Source organism: Bison bison, unplaced genomic scaffold, assembly GCF_000754665.1.
Source record: "Bison bison bison isolate TAMUID 2011002044 unplaced genomic scaffold, Bison_UMD1.0 scf7180017864456, whole genome shotgun sequence".
Taxonomy (NCBI): domain Eukaryota; kingdom Metazoa; phylum Chordata; class Mammalia; order Artiodactyla; family Bovidae; genus Bison; species Bison bison.
In genome coordinates this window covers 28,539,853-28,558,982 of record NW_011495018.1, presented here as the reverse complement: position 1 = coordinate 28,558,982, position 19,130 = coordinate 28,539,853, and the positions used below count along the sequence as shown (strand labels likewise).

Below are 19,130 nucleotides of genomic sequence, written 5' to 3'. Positions count from 1 at the left end.
CCCGCTGCAAGGGGCGGGGGCGGCCCGTCTGGGCGCCTCTCCGCATCCCGGACTTGTCTCCTTGCGCGTTCTTGGGGTCCAGGCACGCGGGGATGGGGGCCCATCGGGCCGCCCACCCCGTGGAGTCCCGAGACCCTCTGCTGGGGCTTCCTGGACCCCCCGGGCGCCCGAGTGGGAAGGCGCCCGGTCTCCACCGTGGGACCCGGTCCGCTTAAGCCTCAAGCTAGACAGCGGTTCTCTGAGCCACCTACTGTGTGCTTTGTCTGTCTGGGGCTGCCGCCTGCAAGTAGCCTCTAACTCTGGGGTGAACGGTTGTGCGCTTTCCTCTGGCAGTGCGTGCCTGTGCGACCTGGAGCCGACAACCACCCCCATCTTTCTGCTGAGTACCCTGCCTTGCCGGTCTCTCCTGCATCGCTCAGTCACCAAGAAGGCCCTGAGATCGAGGAACATCTCCTTTCCTGCTTCCTGCTCTCATTATCACCATCACCCCTGCTCCTGTCCGCCCCCCGACCTCCCGCCCCCAACACGCTAGACTGAAGCCTGACCACACCACCCAAAAAGGAGAGAGCCCACCCATACGGAAAACCCCAGTCACTGCCACCACCATGCTCTCCCCAAAGCAGCAGGCAGTGGGCGCAAAATAACCTCAGCTGCTTTTCCTGGGAAAGAGACTTAGATCCAGGTTGCCTAGTCTTTTTCGCTCAGAGTCCCACTATTTGTGCAATGAACAGGTACTTACACACCTACTGTGTGGTAAACTTGGACTGGTGATTTGTCAACCCTGGGGGAGGGGAAAGTATCAAAGAAGGTAGTGAGTTGTCTAAGCCTTTCCCAGCCGCCCATTGCTTCCTCCAGGGGCTTCAGGAACCCGCGAGGCGTGGTGCTTCTTTGAGAGCAGCTTGGGTGGGCAGAGATGCCCTGAGACAGAAAATTCTGGGGAGCAGGTGGAGCCACTGATGCTTTGCCCAGCTGCTGCCCTTGCCCAAGACCTCCCCTGCCCTACTGCCAGCCCCCATGTCCTTGGGGATTGGGCTGGAGGGGCTGGGATGGCCTCAGGAAACCAAGAGACCAGAGGCAGCACAGCCAAGTTCTTCCCCTTTCTCTGTGGCCTGCCTTTCCCACTCCCAGCCATAGTGCTAATACTGAGCAAGGTCTAGACGGGGAAACAGAATCAGGAGACTTGTCCCAAGATCTCATCCCTCCCCAGAGAAGCAGACTCCCTGAGCTCACCTGTTACCCACTTGAGTCTGTTCCCTCAAGTGGCTCTTTCCCACCCAGACCTCCAGGCAAGGACCACATCTTACTAGCTCAGGAGAGCAGGGCAGGGTTCTGCAATTCTGTATTTAATGAATGAATAATGGGGAAACTGACTGAGCATTTAGACCTCAGTGCAGGCGGGGCCTTGCCTTCACCACCCTCCCAACAGATAAGAATCATAAGCACCACCATTTATTGAGCACTTGTATTTGCTAAAGGCTGTCTGCACCATCTCCTCTCAACCCCACTGGGAGGTGGGCACTGGGGGAAGACAAGTGAAGTGGGCTCCAGTACCCACTGCCTAGACCAGCATTTCTCCTTCATTTGAGCTCCTCTGTCTTAGAAGTTGTTGGGTGTCTACATCCCCAGGTACACTAATTCAAGCAGGCAAAATATTCACCATCTTAACCTCATGCCCTGCACATAGGAGGCCCTTGAATATGTTTATTATTTGTATGCATTAATAAATAAGTGGAGAGATGAGAGGCAGCAGATGAAAAGGGTCTTCTCACCAGGGACCAGCCCTCTGAAAACAGTCTGATGAGAACAGCAAGGAGCAGGACCCAAGCAGGGGTCAGGGCATCATCCAGCCCATCCTTAGCGTGTGTAGTCCTGGAGTCACAACCTGAGTCACTCTGGGCACCTGCCTTTCCCCAGAGTGGGGGGTGGAGACTATAGCACCTGGCTCAGACCAGAGTTCAACCCTGGTTTGGAGCCCCCAAAAGGTTCTGAAGATGCTGGGCTGAACCTCAATGATCTTAATCCACCCTCTTCACTCTCCCCCAGAGATGGGCCATCCCCGGCCTAAACGTGTGGACCATCAATCAGGGTTTGAGTCCCACACCCTAACCTCTACCCCGGGGGCCTATACAGACCAGAATTCCTCTACATTTTGAGAACTTCCCCCAACTGGGTCTTCGTCCATTTGAGGAGATTCTTCTCATATCCCCAAAAGTCCCTGTCCCTAGATGGGGGAGGGGGTGTCAATAGGGACACCCCCGCATCAGGCGCCGGGTACTGCGAGGACACACCCCCGTGAATGACAGATGTAAATACTCCATCGGGGCCCCAGCAGGCCGTTCTCTCCTCCCTTGCTCTTACTCGCCTCCCGGCCGGCTTGCTCCTTCCTTTATCTTATCAAAGCCCCGTAATTACAATTGCTATTTTGTTTCCTCGAATCTGCAATCAGAGCTCCCTGGCCCTGATGAGGGAGCGCCTGTCAACCTGATCGCTGAGTGACAGCCCGGCCACCTTTCCCGGCCGTCCCCACACTCCTCAAACACAAATACACACACACAGAGTCACTCGCCTCCTGCAAACACAAACACACACCTCTCGCCAACACAAATAGCCCCTCTCTGCAAATACACCGTTGCAAGGGCCCAAACACACACGCTCAGCCTCTTTCCAAACGCATCGGTCGCCCCCTCCCACCGCCCCTGGCCCACCCTGGGCCCCTCAAATCCACACCAACCGGCGGGGGCCGCCTGTGCTCCAACACGCGCAGCCTGCGCCAGGCGTTCAAAGCGCCGCAGACCCTCCGCCGACTGTTCAAATGTAAATCGCAGAGACTGTGTTAAGCACTTTAGGCCCCGTCTGGTCGTCCCCCTTCGCCCCCCAAATACAGTCTTGCCCCTCCTCCAGCAGTCTGCAAACCCCGGCGTAAGCCCTCAGGGCTCAGAGACCGAAATGAATGGGCAACGCTCCTACTGTGCGCTGAGAGGGCAGAAAGGGGGATCGAGGAGAGACGAGGGAGGGGAGGGAGAAAAAACAATTCCCGGCTCAGTCCGTGGGCGCCCTGTCGGGTCGAGAAACTCCGGGACTAGGCGGATGTGGATTGGGCCCCCACCGCGGGTAGGAGCGCGCTTGGCGCCGGCCAGGGCCGCGGGAAGACCCGCCAAGAAACTAGAAGGGCTCACAATGAGCGATCAGCGGCGTCGAGGAGGGTAAATATTGGGGCGGGGCTACTTGCGGGGGGTAGAAGTGTCGGCTGGGAAGGATTCCCCAACTTTTCCCTACACTCAGCCAGACTACCGTGCCTTCAACCGAACACGTGCCGAGGACTTTGGAGGCGATAGACGAGAGGAGGAAGGGAAGGGTTCTAACAGGAACCCTTCCAGTGAATGAATGAACGAACCAACGAATGAAGTCTGCCTTAGTCGCGCAGACCGCTGGCGGGGCATGTAGGCCCCTGCACCGCGGCGCCGGCCTTGAGCCGCTACAGAGGCGGCGTGGGAAGCTGCACAGCCACAAGCGGTTTCAACCTCGCCCACCAGAGGGCGCCAACTCCACCTTCTCCTCTGTCTCCTGACCCCTTGCCTGCGGTTGGTGAATGGTCCCATCCTGGCTGCCCTCGCCATCCCAGTGTTCTTGGTGGAAGCACTTCAGGAAAGTCCTGCAGCAAAGAGAGAGGCCTGCGACCCTGATCACTGCGACGCAGAGAGGGATCATCTTCCTTTATCCTCAACTAGGGGAGGTTAAACCCTGGACCTGTTTGCTCCTCACCATAGGGAGAAGGGCACCTCCTTCGGAGATGTGTTGAAAAGGGAGTGCTTTTCTGTGTTGTGGAAACACTCTTTCCAAACACCTGCTCCAATGCCAACCTCTTCTGGTTATCCAGGGACCCCTCCCACTTGTTCACTCATTTGCCCAGAAGCCAATGTGGGAGGGAGTGGGCCTGGCCCCACCAGGCACTCTTCTGTGTCCCTCCTCAGCATGTCTGGCCCCAGGCTGTCTCAGGAGGTAACCTTTTGTTTGTTTGTTTGTAGGGCACTGAGACCCCCTGCCCCATCAACACAGCTGCTGAACTACTGACCTCAGACTTGGTCATATACACACTCATGCTCACACTAGGTACATCCCTTTCTCTTCCTGGTACAGCAGCAGCCAATCCCCAGAACCACCTGATTTCAGGCACCAGAGAATGGTCCGCCCCCCACCCCCAGACCAGGTGGAGGGCTAGGGGGCTGGAACCCTTTAGCCCAGGAGGCTGAATCCCAGGGGCTCCTCTCTGCCCCCATATGCCAGGCCACCCGGATTCTGGTTTCCCTGTCACCCAATCTGGCCAGCCCCCTCCATCTGGCCCCTGGAATCAGGTTTCTAAGGGTCCAGGCTGGCTCAGAGATGGCCTGCATGACTGGTAGGAGGAGCAAAGATTGGCCTCTACCTTACCCCTCACAGGTCCTCTTGGGGCCTGAGCCCCCTTCATGGGGCCAGGGATGCACATTCCTCAGGCTGCTTAAGCCCCCTTATCTGCCCCCCTGCCCATCAGCCTGAGTGGTGACAGAGGCCCAGACCCCTTGTTTAGATGCTGATAACCTCCTGGGATGGCCCTCCCCCACCAAGGGACTGGGAAGGGGCTTGGTGTTGGGAGGTCCTCATCTAGGAAGGCAGCTGGGGCCCAGAGCTGGGCCAGTCACAGCGCTCTGGGAGTAGCAGGATCCCACATTTCCTCACCCTTCCCCAGGTCCAGGGCCACCCTCTGTGCTGCCACAGTGCCACCTGGTGGTCCCTAGGGGAATGCCACCCCAGGAGGGAAAGAAGCCACACAAATGAGTTGCAAAAAAACCCTCATCCACATTTTATTTCAATCTTTATCCAAAAATGTAAAAAACATTAAAAATGTGTAGTCCTGAGCTTCAGATGCTGACCTCCAACCTCATAGGCAAGTGGGGAGAGAAGGTCAGGATAGAAGTTCAGAGTTCCTCCCACTCCTGGAGAAAAGGGAAGCTTGGGGTGAGGTACAGGATTAGAACACCAGGGTCCTTTGGAGAATGGGACCCCCGTTCTCCTTGCACCAGACCAAGACCCCCCACCCCCACCCCGCCCCAACCCTCTTCAGTGGAGAAGATACAAAGTTCTTGAAACTTGTCCAGGAACCTGGTGTATGTGGCAGGCAGCTAGCTGACCTGAAGAGAGCAAATCACGGGTCAGCATCGAGGTCCAAACATGTTCCTTGTGTTCCCTCCCAGGTCCCTCCAACTCACCAGGGAGGGTTAGAGCCTGCGCCCCAGCTTCTTGGCAGGAAGGACAGGACACAACTCAGCTTCCTCCTCCTCACTCCCGTCTTCTTCGCTCTCTTCCTCAGAAAGATCATTGCTTATAGTAACTGGTACACAAGCAGTCAAGGGAGGAAGAGGAGTTAAAGCCACACCCCCTTCATACTTCATACATACTTCATACATGTCATTTATTAATGCCCTGTGGCTCTAGGCTTGCAGGGACTCTGACCTCCCAAAGCTTATGGCCTAGGTGGGAAAAACTTCATATACTAAACTAGATAACAAAGAGTCAAAGGGCTTCCCTGGTGGCTCAGTCAGTAAAGAGTCTGTCTGCAATGCTGGAGACCTGGGTTTGATCCCTGGGTTGGGAAGATCCCCTGGAAAAGGAAATGGCAAGCCACTCCAGTATTCCTGCCTGAAGAATTCCATGGACAGAGGAGTCTGGTGGGCTACAGTCCGTGGGGTCACAAAGAGTCGGACAGGACTGAGTGACTTTCACTTTCACTTTCAAAGGAGTCCACACTAGTGGAGCTGGATAAGCTGGGGTAGGTTCCGTGAAGAACAGCTAGAGTAGTAAAGTGGAGGGCACTGCATCCAGGGTCTGTATGGGAACTGCACTGGGAGATATGGCTGGGGTGGGGTAGGAGTCCAGATGGAGAGTCTACTGGAAGCAAAGGAGAAAATTCTCACCAATCTGGTGCCGCCCAGTGATGCGCACAGGGCCAGAACCTGACTTCAGGCGGAAGGTTACAGGTGGCTGGAGCTGGAAGTCATCCAAACTGAGCTGGGAGGAAGACAAGGATGAAAGCCTAGCCCACTCCCAGTCCACCCCACCTTGCGAGAAGTCCTGAAGTCCTCAATTCCTACTTCCCAGCCTCCCAAGGTATGGCCAGGGAACTCACCATGGGTTGGCAGGACAACTTGAGGTTGGCCACAGGGACTGCGATCTCCTGGTGGTCATGGTTCCGTGCCACGACTTCTACCACATTACACTCATCTTTGGCCCCCTCGGTGAGGCAGAGCTGGGAAGGTACACAGGGCCTCGGAGTCTCGCCCAGTAAGGGTGGACACCGCAAGTGGAAGCATCTGCCCTACAACCTGCCCAGCCTCCGAGGTCCCTGGATCGCCTGGCCAGGGGAGCCCCCATGTGGGGATTAAGCAGAGTAGATGACTCCCAGTAGAGCGGCGAAGGAGGATACACAGGCACTCCCCCTACCCCGCCCCTTACCATGGTCAAAGCCAGCACATGCTCCGCGTCATCCTCTTCTTCTACCTTGAAGGTGAAAGAGCGAGTGTGGCCTGAGAGCTCACAGCCTGGAAGAGGTTAACTGTGAGTGTGCGTCAGTGTTGGGGGTGGGGGTGGGGGGCGGTGCATTTCACCAAATCCCGTTCACCTGCAGCCATGGACTAACGGGCCATTCACACGCCCACGTGTCAGGAACAACTGGAGCGGTTGGCCCGGGCCCACCCCGTACAACTAGGGCAGAGGCCTGGCTTTCCTCTCCGGCTCCGGCTGCCGCGTGCGAGGCCCTCCTCCGCCCCCACCCACGTCGTGCACATGTCTGCATTCCCGTTCCTCAGCCCTGCTTCTGCCCCAGCACCACCCTCAGCCTCTCCTTTCCTCAATACCGAAAAAGAAACTGTCCATAGTGACCGGGGCCGGGACTTGCAGACTGCCTACCCCCCCAGCTCGGACTCGGCTCTCCTGATCCAAAAACGTCAAGGCGGCCGCTGCGCCACCTGCCATGTTGCTAGGACCTTCTGCGGCTCCGCCTCCGACACGTACAAAGCCTGAGACTCGCAGCGGCTCCGGCCCCGCCTATTAAAGGAGACGCTGGCGAGGCACCCTGGGTCCAGGGCTTAATTGCCTTATCTCCTTCAATTCAGTTCAGTCGTGTCTGACTCTTCGCGTCCCCTCGGACTGCAGCAAGCCAGGCTTCCCTGTCCATCACCAACTCCCGGAGCCTACTCAAACTCCTCTCCATCGCGTCGGTGATGCCATCCAACCATCTCAAGCAGTCTCGCATTATGTCGCGTCTGCTTTGCACATCTTTGCAGAGTGCAAAGCATCAGCTTGGCGTTAATGTTAACGTCTTTGCTCACTTCAAGAACCAAGACTTTCTGAGGGTGGCTCCTGCCTCCATTTCCTCTAGTTCTGTACTCCACGTGATCCTCTCACCCACCCCAGGTTAAGCTTTCATTAAATACATGAAAATGCAACCTTCCCAATTCTCCCAGCAAAGGCGAGATAATGTGCATCGTTTTTCTTAAAAAAGCGAATACACTCAGATATACCGTCCCTCCAAAGAAACGGAGCATGAAGACAGACTTTGAGCTCCTGTTACTTAGTACCCAAACCACTCTGTCCACTCCCGGATATGCTTCTGCTCTAATGACCCGGCGGCTCACTATCCACATGGTTGTATACCTACACTGAACTTCAGATGATGGCACTTGCTAGCAGAGGAGACAGCTATAGTGTGGAGCTAATTTGCTGCTCCTGTCAAGAGACAGGCTAGTCCAGCCTAACACCGACGCCTTAGAGTCCCATCTCATAATCCGCGATCTGCCTTCAAATTTCACCTTTTGACCAAAGAATAAGGCAATTTTCCTTATTCTATTAGGTGGCATGAACTCACTCCAACTAGCTGCCTTCATTTACCCCCAGGTTATGTCAAGAAGGTGTCCTGGCCAAAACGAGTCTATTTTTATCTTGCCTTGCCTTGAGGAAAATATGGAAGGCAATCATTTACTAGAGATAGAAGTGGGAGAAAACTGCCTTTAAGACCCAGTCCCTAAGTTCAAACAACTTTGGAGAGGAGGAATACTTGCTTGGGAATGCAAGAGTGGGAGAAAAAAGGCAGGAGGCAGAAACAAGGAGGAGGTTTACACAGTACACAACCACACACATTCACTTCAAGTTTTATTTTGCCTCTTGTATGGTCTTCAGATAGTTTTACAGTTCGTTTTCTACAGGAACTGAGCTGTGATCTAAACAATCAATGAAATATCACCCCAACCATAATAAATAGCCATAACCATTAGAAGACAGACAGCACAGCATTTTATGATCCTAGAGGCCTGGACTTCTGTTTCATAGTTAGCTCTGTGACCAGAACACCAGCCAAACTGATTATTAAAAGCAAAGATAAAGCTGCAAGCAAACTTGCTGAAAATCCTGATTCCACTGGAGGATGACCATGGAATCCACCAGATAAAATGCTAGAACTGTCCACTAGTGTACAAAATGCACTTAAAAGAGAAAAACCAAGTGACATTAAGCCAGTAGAGACCCTCCCTTCATCTCAGCCTCTGAAAATGCAAACTTGGTTCCAGTTGCACAACGCACCTTCCATATCCCGCTGCCAGCTGCAGGCTTCTAACCCCGAATGTAATCCTCCATCATTCGTCTCACCTGTTCAGTGCACACTCACAGGCTTTGGTTCAAAGTCAGGAGGTACAATCCCTTAAAAGACTTTTTTCAAAGCCCACACTGATGGAAATCTATGAAAGAAAACGTTTTAAATTTTCTTCTTGACCTTCTTCCCTCTTAGCCCAAACTTAAACTGCTGATACAAAACTGCTGGGAAGCAAGGTAACTAAACAGTTACAGAGAAGCCAGCAAGCCATGATAAAAAAGAAAATGAATCCTGCAGAGCAAAATTCAATGCCAAGAGCATTTGCTCAGAACCCTTAAAACACCAAATCTAAATTAAAATACTTGAAGCTTTCAGAACCTGCGGTTAAAGGAAAGAGAAAAGGGTAACCATAAGTCACTGGTTAAAGTGTACTCATTCTTTTAAAAATTAGATACAAACATGCAAGAACTAAAGACTGATTTAATAAAACCAGTAGTAACGTCTTGAAATTAAAGGACAACTGACCTGTGGGCAAATGGGATCAATCAGTCCCCAAACCCTAGTTGCCAGATGTCAAAATTAACATTTCACATGCTGACCTGCACTCAGGTTAATTTCCAGAAATGACTGCACTTTGCAACAGACTGTGAATCCTATGAAGTTAGGCTCTTGTACCCAAAGTGGTCATGGCCTAGCTCTAGGTGGGAGGCACTTTGAAAATAATAACTTCTTTTGAAAACAAAACCAAACCAAAGACAAAAGTAAAGAAAACCCACTGATTTACATTAATTATTCACAGTGCCATCCTGAACCGCACCCTTTCATTTTCAAAGGAAAATTACAAAAACAAAGGATAGTCAGGTTACAGCTAGTTTATATACAAAATTTTTTTTTACAAGTTTGTCATTTTTAGGCTTTTGCCACAAACAACTGCACATCTGTCCCTACAAATCACAACTTGCCTGAACCAATGGTCACTAGGAGACAACTGGCCAAAGCTTTACAAAAAGCAGAAAAACCGCCCAAACTGAGATCCTTTCCTCAGCTTAAACTACTGCCATAACCATCCACTTGGACTCTCCACCCTGAGGCCTCTGAACCCAAATCCTTCTCATCTTTGCCACGTCTCTAAAGCATGAGATGCATTTCAGTCAATAAGCCAAGGAGGATGACAATGATTGATTGCTCTTAGGTGAGAAATGCGACCACACTGGATGCAGAAAACAGTGCTGACTACATTTATTGAAGACCCCTCCCTGTAAGCCCGTGTAAGAGGTCCTGGCACCGAACACAAAACCCAACAAGGAGGCCCAAATCTCTTTCCTACAGGATTCGCAGCAGTATCATCTTCTTCCAACCAGTGAGTAAGTAGTCTCTAAGTATGAGTGAGTGAGTTTTACACAGTCCTCTTTGTTTCCAATCTGAATTGGCTGATTCATTGCCGCTCCAGAGGCTGAGCTGGATGAAGACCCCAACCACCACCCACCAGGTGAAGTTAAGACTTTCCGACAGTTCTTAGTGCCGACAAATGTCACAGGCTCCGACCAAGAATAACCACATCCTTTGGAAATCCTTCCATTTTTGCAATTTCAAAGCAGCCCAACTTGCTGTAAAATTCCAAAATTCTTTTATCATCAGGTCTCACTTCACAAAAAGCCCCTCGGGACCCTAGGGGAAAAAACCAAAACATTCACAATATAAACGTTACTGAATTAGTAGAATTATGACCTTGTGATTAATTTTTACATATTTCAAATAGATCATAGTAGATTATTTATACCAGTCCCTAAATCTCACATAATTTTTAAAATTTATATAAAGTCAATGGATATTAAAATTCATCAATATTGCAATGATAACTATCTTAAAGTAATGGGTATGTTAACTGGCTTGAATATGGTGATTTCACAATGTATTTCAAGGCATCAAATTGTACACTTTAAATACAGATAATCCTTGTCAAATATACGTCAAAAAAATTTTTTTTTGAACAGCAAGTAAAACTCTTCCTCAGAAAGAGTATATTTTAGCAAAGAAGTTGTCCAAAACCCTAAGTGTCTACAGCCATACCACCCTGAACTTGCCCAATCCTGTCTTAGAAGCTAAGTAGGGTTGGGCCTGGCACCAGCCTTGGATGGAACAAACCTCAAGGCAAACAGTAGGTTTGCTGAACGTATAATTATAATATGTATAGATGAATATATAAATACTATACATACACACACATACAAAGTACCTTTGAAGGACCCACAGAGCAGAGCCTACTCCAACCTATGTCACAAGTCAACACAACCAGAATGTGTTTTTATATTAAGACACACCTCACACCTGTACCATTCAGTTCCAAGCACAACACTTCTAAGAATTACACTTTCCTCAGAGTTGTTTCAATTATCCCACAAAGGGGACACCATTGAATCAAATGATACAAAGATGCAACAAAGTGCATTCTCATTCATCAACAATTCTCTAATTAGTGCTCAGCTTCTGTATGTTCATTTTTGTCTTGCCCAAAGGCTAAGAAGTTTTTAAAGGTTGTTGTTGGATTCGATGGACATCAATTTGACCAAGCCCCAAGAGTTGGTAATGGACAGGGAAGCCTGGCGTGCTGCAGTCCATGGGGTTGCAAAGAGCTGGACAAAGTGGACTGAACTGAATGTATGGCAAAGTATTTTTGAAGATTTAAGAAACAAACTCAAAGAAGACAAAGTATCAGCAATTCTGCATTCCTAAATGAAGTCTTCCCAAGGTTCATTTAATTTTCAACTATCATTTATAAATCTCCTGGCAAAATAAACATAAATTCATGTGTTCACTTCTCATTTAATAGGGGCTTAATACAAGCATTCATAGTATAAAAGAGCAGCATTTTTCAATGGTTAATACACATGCATTTCTTGCAGCACTAATTCAGAAGCAAAACCGTTCAGCGGTGGAGAAAGGAGTGTAAATTTACTTCTTTTTTTATCCTAAAATAAGAGTCCTGCCCTCACCTAGCCCAAATACCAGCAACTCCACAATATCTACTCACCATTGGCTTTCAGTGAAGAGAGAAGGCAAGCCATCATGCTTTTGGCTACACTTGGATCAGTTACTTTTTTGTGAATATCCATCTTTATCAGAGAAGGGAAATTGGCAAGGAAAGTTTCTGGCAGTACTTCCTGCTCTTCATGGAAACTCAACATTATTTTCTGTAAAAATTAGGATGAATCTCTTGACTTTCAGTAGCTACTTATTATGAATCTACATATCCCAACTACAGAACTTAGAAACAGGAAAAGGAAAGCAGTATTCAATAATAACTCTTCTGGTAATGGGAAAATTACCACATGCAAAATCAATTAGCTTATAATTCTGGCTGACATGTTCTCATTTTTTTTAAGTTTGTTTAAACGTAATGTAGTATATTGGATTGGATCCTGAACAGATTAAGGACATTAATGGAAAAACTGTAAGTAAGGTGAAGAGTTTACAATAATGCACCAAAGTTGGTTTCTTAGACAAGGACAAATGTAGAAAGTGGGTGAAGGGTATATCTAAACTCTATTATCTTTGTAACTTCTGTACATCTAAAATTATTCAAAATAAAAACTAAATAATTCAAAATAAAACAATGTTTTTAAAGTTTGTACTGCTTGCACAAAAATGTGAATGTACTTAACACGACCGAACTATACCCTGCTGCTGCTGCTGCTAAGTCACTTCAGTCGTGTCCAACTCTGCGCGACCCCATAGACGGCAGCCCACCAGGCTCCCCCGTCCCTGGGATTCTCCAGGCAAGAACGCTGGAGTGGGTTGCTATTTCCTTCTCCAATGCATGAAAGTGAAAAGTGAAAGTGAAGTCGCTCAGTCGTGTCCGACTCTTCGTGACCCCCTGGACTACAGCCCACCAGGCTCCTCCGTCCATGGGATTTTCCAGGCAAGAGTACTGGAGTGGGGTGCCATTGCCTTCTCCGGAACTATACCCTAGAATATGGTTAAAATGTTAAGTTTTATGTATACTTTACAATTTTTACAAAAAAAGTTTGTAATAGACACACTGGTTATTCTTCATATGTTCCTAGGCTGAGAACCGTTGGATATGGAAAAGCAACACATCAACTGCTCAATCACCAGCATGCTGCAGTCATGTTGATGTAATTCTAAGTAAAGGAGCCTACTCCAAACCAGCCTCTTATTACACTGCCATCTAGCTAGAGGCAAAAGGTAAAAAATAGTAATAGAATTTGAGTACACTGGTGTGGGGAAGAGGGGTAGAGAATTTCAGAAAAGGGGGAGGAGCAATACAGAAGAAAAAAGACAATGTCACAAATGTAAGTCCAAGTATATTCTCTGAAAGTATTTATTGAGTTTAAGTAAAGATTATCCTCCAGAAGAAACTTTTTATTGTCATTCCTATTACCATGTAAGGGCTTCCCTGATAGCTTAGTTGTAAAGAATCTGCCTGCAATGCAGGAGACCCCACTTCAATTCCTGGGTCGGGAAGATCCCCTGGAGAAGGGATAGGCTACTCACGCCAGTATTCTTGGGTTTCCCTGGTGGCTCAGCTGGTAAAGAATCTGCCTGCAATGCAGGAGACCTGGGTTCGATCCCTGGGTTGGAAAGATCCCCTGGAGAAGGGAAAGGCTACCCACTCCAGTATTCTGGCCTGGAGAATTCCATGGACTGTATAGTCCACGGGTCGCAAAGAGTCGACTAAGCGACTTTCACTCATATTACCATGTGAAATGCGTTACTGAGAGAGTATGTTAGCTTCATCAGCACGCAAATGAGATTTTTAATTACTAAACTTGCCCTGAGTACCCAAAGAAGAAACCATAACATACAAGTTTGGTGCTGCAAAAAAGAAAGGGAAAAAAGAAGGTTCCTTCAAAGTCAACACTGTGCTTTCACTTGAGAAAGTAATACAACAGCTCCAAATCAAAAGATATTGCGAACAGTGGAAAATGCCATGCCAGTAAGAATAAGCCCTAAGAATTCTTCTCTGTAGAAAGCACTGGGATTTTAAGATATATCTGCTTGCTTTTTTACTTTAGTAAGTACTTTACTTTCTTAAAAAATTACCATTGTTTAATTCTAAATCTGTGTATTACCTCAGCCTCAGAGAGTTCTTTATCACCATTTGGTTTGGTATACTTCTCCTGCATGAAGGGAATCCAGGAAATTTTACATTTTTTAATGAAGGGGGTCACATCTACAGTGCCCAGGGCATAACCACATATGCCATCTTCATCTTCTAGGACAAAACAGTAATCCAGGCTAAGGGAAAGCAGCCCTCCTACTAACCTGCTCAGAAGAAAAGAAACCAGAATGAGTTAAGTTACTAACGTAAAACTTCAGAAATCAGTGATATAATAAAGCCCGATACACTCAATTGACAATGTGTGGAAACTACATTTGACATAAATAAAAACTGGAAATTTATACATATTAATAACTCAGATTTTATTACAACTAAAGTAGGACTTCTAAAAAACTGTATCTGTATTTCTAGTCTTCATCTCCCCACAACCAGAGAATCCTGCCTTTGAAATGTCTACTCCCAAATCCAACAAACACTGCATCACATACTTGTCTCCAATAAGGTCAGGCTGACTTTGAAAAGGTAAACCAACTCCATCGTCATACATTTCTCTGCAAATCTTGTACACGGAAGCCTGAAAATACAATCTAATTAAGCAACACATCAAGAAAAATGGCAACAGAATCTGACAGTATGACTCATAAGTCATAAAGGACTTCTAGAAGAGGGAATAACAAAATGTTTGACTTGTCATAAACATCACCTCTGCTTTGTTAAATATTTATTTATTGAGTCATATTTGTAAAATCAGTAGAAAACAGCTCGGTTGCAGTAAACAGAACTGCCTTGCAGGGGATAGTTTTAGGCACTAAGTAGTGGATTCAAAATTCAGCAAACTATGAGGCTCTCTCTCAGCTTTCTATACACCCAAAATATTTAAAACGTGATTTTCTTTAAGCAGGCTTGCCTTTTTCTGTAGCTGATTATCAACAGCCTGGAAGCACTTTACAAACTGCAGAAAATGTATTGGAGAACATCAGGCTAGAACAACATATCACACAGATATTGTTCAGGATTCCAACTCTGAATACATTTCATCTGATGAAAACTAAGCACAGGACCTCCCTGGTGGTCCAGTGGCTAACACATCACCCTCCCAATGCGGGGGGCCTGGACTTGATTCCTGGCCAGGGAACTAGATCCCACACGCTGCAACTAAAGATACCACATACCACAACTAAGTAAGACCCAGTGAAGCCAAACAAATAAATAACTAAAAAACTAAGCACAAGATGTTGAGTCTAAACTCCTTAGGCTCTTCCTTAAACTACCCATGTTTAAAGTTTCAGTTAACTTTCTCCATCTAAAGTTTGTATTTTAAGACACAAAAATGATTTTTTTTAATCAGGGAGTTCAAAAGAAAGTATTAAGTGTTCACCATAACCACACTCCAAGTTGGCAGGTAGACAGTTACCTCATCTTTAGGAAAATATGGTCTGATAGTATAAACTTTGGAGGTAGGAGTCAGTGGGGGTGGTTGAAAAAAGAGGTCATTTGCCCCATCAATTGGCAGCAAACGCTGTAGGAAGAAAAAAAAGGGAAACAGATTAGTGCTGGGAAGACATTCACTTTTTTTAATGAGTGTGCACTGCAGATTACCAACTTAACATTAACTGGCTACTGCAGGCAGACCTAAAGAAGAGGGGAGCACTACGCTATACTAACATAAACACCTCTTTGCTGAGGGAGGGGAATGCTTCTGAATCGAAATTACCCAAACTGAGTTATATAGCTTTAGTGGCATACTACTGGGGATTTAAATTTACAGTAAAAAAAAAAAAAAAAAAAAATCTATTCCAATTATGACAAATCTATTTTTTTAAACCAATCTTATATAGACCATCTCTCTACTAAAAGATGGCAGAACAGAATGTCAGGAGGAGAGGTTTGGTCTGAAGAGGGTTATCTGTCCAGGAGACGCTTTATCCCCAAAGCAATGCGCTTCAGTTTGCTGTGCGCAGCAGAGCACCTGTTGGGGGGAGAAAAGTAGAGCACCTGAAAAGTCCATGAACAAAATTCCAACACCAAAAAAGTCACATTTTGTTTAAATTTTCATTTCTGGACTGTTCTTTCAACTACAAAATTTACTTATAAAATAATTGGGAAAATACCCCAAAGCCCTTTCACCATTCACTTGCATAATTATTCATTCTTTTTGCTCATGGAGTTTCCGCTGGCAGACAAGCATGCGCGCATTGTGCATTGCGGGCGCAGATTAAAATGCTGTGCGACCTGCAAAGAAACAATGTGAAGTGTATACCTAGAGCCGCTGCGCTTCGCAGGCGCGGGGGGGATTGGCAGCATCTCCTTCAGAAATTACTGCGAAAGAGGAGGAAAATTTGATTTAAAATCCAGCTATGTAACTAAATTGAATTTGGGACTAGAAAGCCTTCGGCAGACCAATCCTTCCAGCCATCTGATGCGCAACATAAGGTTTCTCATAAAACAAAGAAAACGTCAATTCAGTTGTGAATTCATATTGATACCTGGAACTCTCCTGCTAGACCACCTCTAAAGGCCCAGGGTTCTTGGTCTCCAATTAAGAACTGTGCTGAAGAATGACTACGACACCCTGTTGAGATCAGATCCAAGCGGAGAACGTTACGAGAAAGGGGATTTCCTGGGGTCTCAAATGTCCAACAAACTAACAAACACTGTGGAAACAGCTCTCTAACAATAATAATCCAGGGTTTCAGGACAAGGCTGTGATAATAATTTTTTTTAACTTGTAATGGAATTTCAATACTGACATTCCTTCCTCTGATTAATGAATAATCACTGTTCTAGTGAAAGAGTTCTACCCTTTATTAAATTATTGGAAGGAAAGTGTCAAGTTTGTCTAAGTCATGTTTATATATTCCCTAGGTACAGCTATATAAAAATCAAGGCAGCTGCTTCCTCTCTACCAAAAGTACAGTAACTTTAAAGTGAAATAAAGTGAAATTGATGACATTTTATTATCACAGCCCAAGGAATTAAACTTGTCTGAAGTCACATTTTACATTTTGAGGAAGGGTACAGGGAAGGGAAAAATGGGAGAAAAGGGGTTAATCTTGTCAGAAAACTAAGGTCAGCAGAATAAAAGAAATTACTCAGTAAGTTGACAATGAAAAACCGTGAGTACTTTTTCTGACAAGGACAATCCAAATTCAGACTTGGCTCAACTGGTAACAATACCAGTCTGACAGATTCTGAGAACTAAAGAGAGCCAACTGATGCTCCTAATTTGTCCAGAACTAAAACATACTTTTCTTAAAAGTATGACAGTATCTGGCTCCTCTGAGCAACCACTATAATCTTTGTGGTGCACTTAGCTCATACATGGAGTGGCAGGCTTTGAGGTCCAAAAATCTGCATTTAAGGTCAGCACTTAACCAACTCCACAGGCAATTAAGGAAGCTAATAATGAGAGAGAATTAAAAGCAAATTATAATTGCCTTCCATAGACAATTAAGGAAGCTAGTAATAAGAGAAAATTAAAAGATATTCTGGAGGCCAAATCACAATCACCTGCCTAGTTTTCTGACAAGATAAAGCAGCGCAATATAGTTCTTTTCCAACTGAAGACAGCATTCTACCTCCTGTTCAAGTTAACAATCTCATCAGTACAATATATAGTGTGCTAGTCAGACAGTCCCAAAGCAAACCAATTTTTTTTGCTGACAATTCAGACCCATTAAGAGATTATATCCAGGGTTGTCACTTCTCAGGGGTAGGGGTACTTAAATAAATATATATATATAATGTAGTATTTGTTAAATAAATATGAAATAGGGTAAAAATTTTGGTTATGAAGAGAACCTGCCCCCATTCCATAGCTCAGTGTAAATTTACACTGCAGGAAAAAAACTATACCTCTTAAACTTTAAGGAACGGCCAATTTCCCCTACCCCCCACTTTGAGACTACAACATAACTAGCACTTCCAACTATTACAATAAAAAGTTGCATGTACGAAGAGCTGTATAAATGAAAACATGGTTAATGCCTCAGTCGCTGCGCAAACGTGACTTCAGTTCATGCCTACTGCCCTTAAATCTACCTGAGCTACCTCACAGAACCTTTTAATTTAAACTAATTAATCATGACGCGCTGTGAACATCTGCCGCTGTCCATCCAATAGTAGTAGAACTTGTGCTGAGGATTCTCCCATCTGTACACAATGGGGAAGAAGATAATAGAAGTCGTTAGTAATCAAAAGTACTGCATAGCCACATTCTTTAAAGGACTGAATGCCAGCTGGACTGGAGACTGGAGGAAAACAAAGGGTTCTAATCAGTAACTCCCTGAAATTACTATAGAACCATGAAAATATTTTGTCGTGAGCTGTTGTGGAAGCTATGTGGATGCCAAGATGATTAGTTAAAACTTCTAAGATCTCTGACCTTGAGACTGTATGACAGCTATATACAATTAGGGAAAGCTGCCCCTAGAACTGCACAGTTCAGAGGTAAAAGCCTGAGAGGAAAAAGCAACAATACTGTATATAATCAAGAGTTTTTAATAATTTTTGAATTGAAAGCTAAGTAGCCAATGTTTTAAGCAACACTTTCTCAAACCCAATAATCTGAATTATAGGTTGGAAATTTAAGACTTCAATCCCTCTAAAGGTTAATATATCCCCTGGAAGGCAAATGCCACCTTCCAACAAACAATAGAGAGGTTTTTCCTAAGCCTAAAAGCAGACAAGTATCACACAGAAGAGGTATCCTGGAGCCTTTTAACAGGAAGAGGTCACAATTCTCTCTTCTACCTGTTGTGCGGTATATACAGGAACCCAAAGTTCTCTATATTCCTTTTCTCCCAATTTATTTATTTTATTTTTTATCTTTGCCCATGCCCTGCGGGAAGTGCCCTAACCAGGGATTGAACCCATACCTCTCGCAATGGAAGTGTGGAGTGCTAACCACTGGACAGCCAGGGAATTCCCTCTATTTTCATATTAACAATCAGCCTCTATTTTTAGCTGCTATTTTTAGTTGTATCAAAGGAAAACTTTTTTATATATTTAAGAATCTGAAAGTATATACACAGTGAGAAATCTCTTTGCTACCCTCCTGAGTAACTGTAAGCTCACAGTGTTTCGTACTTCTATTTCACAACCAAGACTATGTAACCCGTCATAGTGTTTGTGACTACTATGAAAGCTGACGTGTCAGTTAGCCTTGCTGCCTGCTGTGTACTATGCGTAAGTCCATTACATATTCCTTATACCTGGACTGAAAACCTGGAAATGAAATGAGATTCCCTGGAGAAACTTGGCCATGCTGGTGCTTTTTACCAAGCTTGAGAACTTAAAAAAAAAAAAAAAAAATTCACTGTTGGAGAACTTCCATTTAATGAAACATTTTCAGGGGTTTGCAATTTTTATCCCCTGCTAAACCAATTACTTGTAAGAGAGATAAAGAAAAAGTCCTATGAAATAATACCA

General features: G+C 46.0%; 3 protein-coding genes across 4 annotated transcripts in view; all 3 read right to left on the bottom strand.

Moving 5' to 3' along the window:
* The window catches only part of FGF8 (fibroblast growth factor 8 (androgen-induced)), a 6,506-nt gene extending 6,134 nt beyond the window's left edge, over positions 1 to 372 (bottom strand). Inside the window, exon 1 of the mRNA XM_010859605.1 lies at positions 25 to 372. Within this exon, the coding sequence (XP_010857907.1) occupies positions 25 to 372 (348 nt within the window). The remainder of the gene's footprint in view (positions 1 to 24) is intronic.
* Positions 373 to 4,813: 4,441 nt separating this feature from the next.
* NPM3 (nucleophosmin/nucleoplasmin 3) lies at positions 4,814 to 7,024 on the bottom strand. 2 transcript variants are annotated; one of them, XM_010859476.1, is made up of 6 exons: positions 6,888 to 7,024; positions 6,487 to 6,572; positions 6,161 to 6,280; positions 5,949 to 6,042; positions 5,244 to 5,365; positions 4,814 to 5,165 (listed from the first exon to the last, which is right to left on the bottom strand). In XM_010859476.1, exons 1-5 carry the CDS (start codon positions 7,003 to 7,005, stop codon positions 5,253 to 5,255), a joined length of 531 nt encoding a protein of 176 aa, XP_010857778.1. In that variant the 5' UTR covers positions 7,006 to 7,024; the 3' UTR covers positions 4,814 to 5,165; positions 5,244 to 5,252. The 2 variants fall into 2 exon arrangements, with proteins under 2 accessions (XP_010857778.1, XP_010857779.1); XM_010859477.1 differs by having other exon boundaries at positions 6,487 to 6,531; positions 6,940 to 7,005.
* Positions 7,025 to 8,164: 1,140 nt separating this feature from the next.
* MGEA5 (meningioma expressed antigen 5 (hyaluronidase)) overlaps positions 8,165 to 19,130 on the bottom strand; it is a 29,033-nt gene continuing 18,067 nt past the window's right edge. Inside the window, exons 11-16 of the mRNA XM_010859475.1 lie at positions 16,187 to 16,272; positions 15,115 to 15,219; positions 14,189 to 14,274; positions 13,711 to 13,903; positions 11,649 to 11,808; positions 8,165 to 10,285 (exon numbers count right to left, since the gene is read on the bottom strand). Of these exons, the coding sequence (XP_010857777.1) occupies positions 10,149 to 10,285; positions 11,649 to 11,808; positions 13,711 to 13,903; positions 14,189 to 14,274; positions 15,115 to 15,219; positions 16,187 to 16,272 (767 nt within the window). The 3' untranslated portion in view covers positions 8,165 to 10,148. The remainder of the gene's footprint in view (positions 10,286 to 11,648; positions 11,809 to 13,710; positions 13,904 to 14,188; positions 14,275 to 15,114; positions 15,220 to 16,186; positions 16,273 to 19,130) is intronic.